A 6,781-nucleotide genomic window follows, 5' to 3' on the forward strand; every position below is an offset into this window, starting at 1 on the left:
CACATATTTTTGTTGACAGTTGACTGAGTGATGCTTCTGAACTGAAGGACCCGGGGGCGACTATCGCAGTCGAACACAGGCGCAGCGTCAAACATTCTGCAGAGCTGTGTCATTTTGTGCCGGAAGTGATGTCACTCAACTGGAAGTGATGTCATCAGTGATGTCACTTGAGCAATGGTGATTTTTTTTTTTTTTTTTTTTTTTTTCAAACAGACAAGAGAACATTGAATATTGGAACAGACATGTGCTCATAACAGATTGAAGAAGAAGATTGACAAGTATGATGGTACAAATTACAGTCAAGAATCAAGTAGCAATGACAAAAGTGAAAACAAAAACAAATTATTCCTCTTTAAATAGTTCACAATATAATTTGACAGTTTTATTACTCTTATTACCATCTATACGTTTAAGAGTCCTAATGTAATCATTAAACTCACAAAGAAACCTTATGAAATTGGGGGAAGATTTTAGCACTCTGGCCTTATGTATATGAAATTTACCATATAAAATCCACAGGTTAACAATGAATTCAATTACACTATTCTCATGATCAAAGTAGGTAATGACATGTATACATTCAATCCTGATGTTATATTTAGTTTTGCTTAGAATGTAATCCTGCATTTGAGTCCAGAACGCAAGTGAGTGCAAACAATGGTAAAATAAATGAACAAAAGTTTCAGGGTCAACACTGCAAAAATTACATTTGTTATCTACTTCTAAAAATTTTGAAAAATACAGGTTTGTTGGATACATACTGTGCAAAATTTTGATGTGTACTTCTTTAATCTTATTATTGATACAGAATCTATGTGGTGAAAGCCATGCTCTCTGCCAGTCAATGTCAGCAAAAATACTGTTCCAGTAAGCCTTCCCTCTAGGAGTAATTTTCTTTTTTTTATAGAAAGCATTACGGATATGTTTATTGTTACATTTAGCATTCAAAATGTCAATACCATTTATCTTCAAAAGGGTTTCCAACCGCAATACTTCTTGATATTGAAGATGAGTTTTCATTAGATGGGAAAGACCGTTAGGGATGGCTTTCATCACATAGTTGAATTCCCTGCTTGTTACTGGAAAAGCTTTACGCAGGAGGAAATGCTCATCTAAATAATAAACCGTTTGCATCAAAAAGATCACTTACAAAAATAATATCTTTATCAATCCAGCTTTGCTTAAAGATTGATTTTTTCCTCACAAGAATGTCTCCATTATTCCATATGATGGTTTTGTGTGGGGAGAAGTTATGTACATAACATAATTTCCATGCTAGGAGGGCCTGTTGGTAAAACTTAGACAACTTTATAGGTAGTTTTGTGATGTTAAAGTTACAGGAAAGTAGAAAATAGAGATCTTGAGCAATGGTGATTTCATCAGTGATGCGAAGTTGTGACATCATCAGTGATGTCATAAGAGCAGGGGTGTGAACATTTTCAATGTGTATGCACCTGTATTTCAATGTTCTCACCCTATTCGCCTCCCATGTATTATTATTATTCCCTGTAGACTCCTAAGTGGAGCCACAACTACACTTTTGGGACAATGTTTTCACGTCTTTGATGGTGGGAGGAAACCCATGCGAGCACGCGGAGAACATGCATACTCCACACAGAAAGGACCTGGGATGGCTTGAGGTTCACACTCATGACCTTCTTGCTGTGAGGCGACAGTGCTAACCATTGAGCCAACATGCCGCCGTCGCATACATGAGGCCCATTCAAATGTATCAGCATAGCCTGGTATCTGCTCTCACTTGGCACAGGTATGGTGAGTATTGTAAGATTAGAACTGCTCAGCAAGGAGATATAACACTCACAATTCCTTTGGGGATACACACAAGCACACGCGCGCGCGCGCGTGCACACGCACACACACACACACACACACACACACACACACACACACACACACACACACACACACACACACACACACATTAAGAAAATGCTTAAAAGACCTTGGGCATAACGTCCCTCACCCCTCATCCATCTCTGTGGTAGCAAAGACATTCAGCTCTTTGTTACTGGCTGTAGGAGATCGTAACAGGAGCCTCCTGAGGAGCGGGCACTGAAACAGACACACAATGGACCACTGTGTGTGTGTGTGTATGTGTGTGTGTGTTTGTGTGTGTGTGTGTGTGTGTGTGTGTGTGTGTGTGTGTGTGTGTGTGTGTGTGTGTGAACTTGAGGACTATGCCTGTCTCTCTCTCCCTGACTTCTCTCCCCCCCCCCCCAGGCTGCTACCAGGCTGCTAAGAACCTGATAAAAAGCCCAGACGAGCAGGTGTGTGTCTCTCCATAAAAGGCCTCAGACAAGTTGGTGTGTGTTTGTGTTTGTGTGTGTGTGTGTATGCGTGCGCGCGCGCGCGCGCGTGTGTGTGTGAGTGTGTGTGTGTGCGTGTGCGTGCGTGTGTGAGTGCGTGCGTGTGTGTGCTTTCTCTTTGTAATTGTTTAACTGCTACAACGCCCCAGTTTATTTCCAGATATTTTCTCTGTGAAGCGTTAAGCTGCTGAAGCCCTGACTGGCTCCTATGGTAGATTGTGGGCTGGTTCACAAAGCAGCTTAGATCTGTAACTGGGTCAGAACTCTGTGTCTAAGCCTTGACCGTGAATTGCTAGCTGCTAACTAGCAACTGTGGATGTGACTAACTTTTCTTCAGCAGGCAGTTGTGCCTTTAAATCTTTTTGCTGGTTATGCTTGTATAGAGGTCAGTCAGGTCATTTCAACTTGCCCGCTTACAAAAACACAGACACAAATATGTTCATGTGCACCCTCGGTTAGTGGACACTCAAAATGCCATCGCCTCATCCTCTGGTAATGGCTGAAAATCTATGCTGACATCTAGTGTGTGAAAAAGGTACTTCTGCATTATTATTCTGGTCCTGATACTATTCAGATATTCAAAGGAGTCACATACCAAACCTGTCCAGTGGTTTGAGGTTATGTATAATGTATTTGTGTATACATTAATTATACCATAACATAAAAAGCAATGTTCAAAGGTGCTTTGTTACACATTTATAAAGTGTTATTTGAGACATTTTATGTCTTCCACTAACACACACAAAACATCAATCTGAGAGACAAAGAATTTCACTAAACAATCAAAACTGGGAATACAGCTCGGAAATATTATCCAAAATCACCATTCTATCGTGCACATAATAGTACATCCATTTGAAATCCCTTGTTCAGTACCCCATTGACAAAGATAAACAGAGTAAATAATCTTGTCACTAGTGTCTCATTTCAGGGTTAGCGACCCCTGTCATATAATAGGTATAATCTGGTCCAGAAAAAGACATGTGTCCTAATAGGATCTGTGACGACTGGCTGCATTGACTTGTTCACATGCTAATCTCTTGTTTTTGTGAATCCTAAATTCATAGTATGGTCATAACCCCTCTTTCCTTGAACCAGGAGATTATGACTACAGGGCGCCTAGGTCACTCACATCTTCACAATCACAGTTTAACTGCTAATTTACATTGCATGATGTCGGTGATACATTCATATGCTGTCAAAGTTATTTCTCTCCTTACAATACATCACCCACAGTAGATAAACAGCCTAAATCAATTTCTAGCTATGTTAAGAGACCTTTGTGGTCATTCATCTAAAAGCCATTTGCTGCCTTCTATTTCCTCTGACAGTGGAGCGCAACTGGGAGAGATCCAGGTGGATTGACACGTTCTGTGGGCACATGCGGGGCCAGGTGGCATCCAGGGTGGTTGTCCTGGTTACTCATCCCGACAACAAGGCAGAGGTGCCAATGTGCTGATCCAGCTAGACTTCGCCCAGTCCAGCTCACAACGCAGGCTGGCAGCGCTCCATGCCATGTAGTCACCTATTAATCTCATTCAGCATCAAAAAGATAATATATGATTCTGTACATTTGATGTACACCTCTTCAAAGTGCAAAGTAGCAGTGTTCACACACATCAAAGGTCACCATTTTCTGAAGTTTCTGTCAAAAGAAGATGATTTGTTTTCTGCACATTCTCTCAGAGAAGTTGGGATAGCCTACACATTGAGAGTGATTCTTCACTTGGTCCTCTGGTAGATCTCTGCCTTTTGTCACAAAAGACACAGGGGGGAGAAATCAGAAAACCATGAAACTCATCGACTCCAGAATCAAGGATGAAATCACAAAGCAAATGGCTGAAACGGTTTGAATGCCTTGACTCTCTGGCAGATATGCTACCGATATGATCCCTCTCTCCTTTTCTTTCTCATGTGATCTGACCCAAGAAATCTACACGGAGGACAAAAGCCAAGACGTCACTCAGAACACTGGCTGTCCTCCCACTGAGGAAGGACCTGTGAGCTCTGCATGACATCATGGCATTACCAGAATTCCAGCCCGAATGCCAGAGGAGAGAAGAGGACTGAGGACTTCAGCTTCACGAAGAGACTTGCCTGAACGCCCTTCTTATAAGGCACGGGATCTTCAGAGGGACTAAGGTTGAGGTGCAACATCATCTAAGTTATACTCTTGACTGCACCAGTGCAGAGGAGCCTTAAGGCAACGGTCTTCTCAACTCAAACAAAACTAAATCATAAATTGAATCGAGAATGAGGATGATATTACATTTCAACCACACTTGGGGGAGGGGGGGGGGGCAGATTCAGAGTGGGGAGAGGTACAGAGAAAAAGTAGCCCATCTGCCTTTTGACAGAAACATAGGCCACACTCCTGGAATAGTATTTGCTTCCATCAGTCTTGTTGGTCTTTCCGTGTTGCTTTTCAGTGCAGGTCTGATGCTGACAGTGTGGGTGAGGGTTCAGAAATCAGTGTGCGTGTGGGTATACGTGTGTGTGTGTGTGTGTGTGTGGGTGTGTGTGTGTGCACGTGCGTGTGTGTGTGTGTGTGTGCGCTCCTCCCTCCGTCTCATCTAAAGAGGTGGCTGGATGGCTTGTAGTGCAGTGTGAGCTGGCGGCAGCTGTATCCGGACACTCCGATCCCCATGAGGCCCATCAGGAGGGCCATGCGCGGCAGGGCGGGGCCCTCGCGGCTCTGAAGCACAGCGGCCTGAGTCTGAAAGAGAGAGAGCAGCGGTCACCACCTCCACCTCCACCACTGACGACGATGCCAGCGTGTCAGCCCACGTTCCTCCTGGCTCTGGCCACGGGGGGAGTCGTTAAAGAGGCGACCCTGGTCACACACCTGTCTCATCCCAGCGATGGTCTTATAGCCTACAATAGGGCAAGCATCACGCTAAGGTCTCCAATTTGTCAAGTTCAAATTTAGGGTCAGGCAAACAACACAGCATACTCATGCAGTTATGGTGTGTGTCAGTCCTCTGGGGTTTTGGAGATGAACGGGCATCTCAGAATTTTGAGCCAATCCAAAACTCGCCCTAAAGTCAGATGAGTTATTTTCTTTTCTATTTTCTTTCTGTTGTGCTATTTTCTCATTCATAAACCGTTCCACTTTGAGCTTTGTTTACACAAATTACATAATACTGATCTAAGGTCTACGATTTTAATCCTGACCCATTTCTCATCCATCCTCCCCCACGCAGCAGTGTGACTGATCTAACCTTAACTCAGATCATAAGGTTTGACCCTTCTCGTTTCAAGAGAAGCCATGAATCCAGCTGCAGGCTCCTGAAATACCTCGCTGGCTGATTGGAAGCTTAATTGGATCTCATGCCATTCCATTGGATATCCAATTAGAGGGCATTTACCTGACCCTGCATTAGCTAGGGCTTCTCTCTCATTCAAATCCATTCAAAGACATGCTGTAATCCTGATCCTAATCCTAATCCTGCCATGACACACACAAATGGACACTCTCTGTTCGGTCGGCGTCAGTCTATGAGCATTTAGCTGGACAAGAAGGCAGTGCTTTGATATGAGCAATTGGCATGCCCAAATTCTCCTAATGATGGCCTTTTCTCAGCTATGCACATGAACTGGTTCAACTCATGGGTTACTTCATCCAAAGCATACCCAAGGCATTAGTTGCTTCCATTTCTAATCTTGAGTACCGGTATCTACCCACTGAGATTGATGCTGTAATGCAGAAATATACCCGTCCCAACTTTTTACATTAAAGCAGCGCAGATGGGAAGATGTGGAGTGCCTGGGCCCTAGACCGAAACATTTAATGGTATTTTCTCTGCTGCTGGGCCAAGAGCAGATGTCCCTGGTTCCCTAAGCCAAATCATGAATCAATCTAAAGAATAAACATGCCTGGAAGCATCGTACGCACCTGGAGGTATCTGATGTACCCAGGGGTCAGGCGAGGGATGCGGAAAAACATTGCAGTTGTTCTGTCCTTCAAGTCGAGACCACAACAAAAAAAGGGCTCTCCAACCAAGCCCTCAGGACCTTCTGCTAGGCAGAGTACAGTGATTCACGTTCCTCTCCGGCCTCGGCCTCCTCCACCAGGCTGAGTCTCTCCCCCGTGTCCGAAGACACACACAGACCTGCTCCCTCACTCGGCTACACCCACACACACCTGCCCTGCTCTGCTGTCTCTTGAGGGGAGGCTCATCCCTGTAGGTAGCATATAAAGCCTAGGCCTGGTTGCGTAAGCTGGTCACATGGTGTTTGTGTGCGTGTTCGTGTCTGTGTGTGTCTGTCTGTGTGTGTGCGTGTGTGTATGTGTGCGTGTGTTGTGTGTGTGTGTGTTGTGTGTGCATTTGTGTCTGTGGGGGGATTAGCCCCACAGGGCCACCGGAGCTGCTGTTGAGTTAATATACCTGTGAGGGATGTAGGCTACTTTGTCCCTCTGCCAGCCGTGCTGTGGGAAAATAAACACATAACCT

General features: G+C 44.3%; 1 protein-coding gene across 1 annotated transcript in view; it reads right to left on the bottom strand.

Moving 5' to 3' along the window:
* Positions 1 to 4,484, bottom strand: part of LOC310782367 (NHS-like protein 1) — a gene marked incomplete at its 5' end in the record, with an annotated part of 26,444 nt that extends 21,960 nt beyond the window's left edge. Inside the window, 1 exon segment of the mRNA XM_083643032.1 lies at positions 4,425 to 4,484. Coding sequence (XP_083499158.1) covers positions 4,425 to 4,484 — 60 coding nt within the window.
* Between the last annotated feature and the right edge of the window lie 2,297 nt (positions 4,485 to 6,781).

The sequence above is a fragment of the Poromitra crassiceps genome (genome assembly GCF_964638095.1).
Source record: "Poromitra crassiceps genome assembly, chromosome: 9".
Lineage (NCBI taxonomy): Eukaryota > Metazoa > Chordata > Actinopteri > Beryciformes > Melamphaidae > Poromitra > Poromitra crassiceps.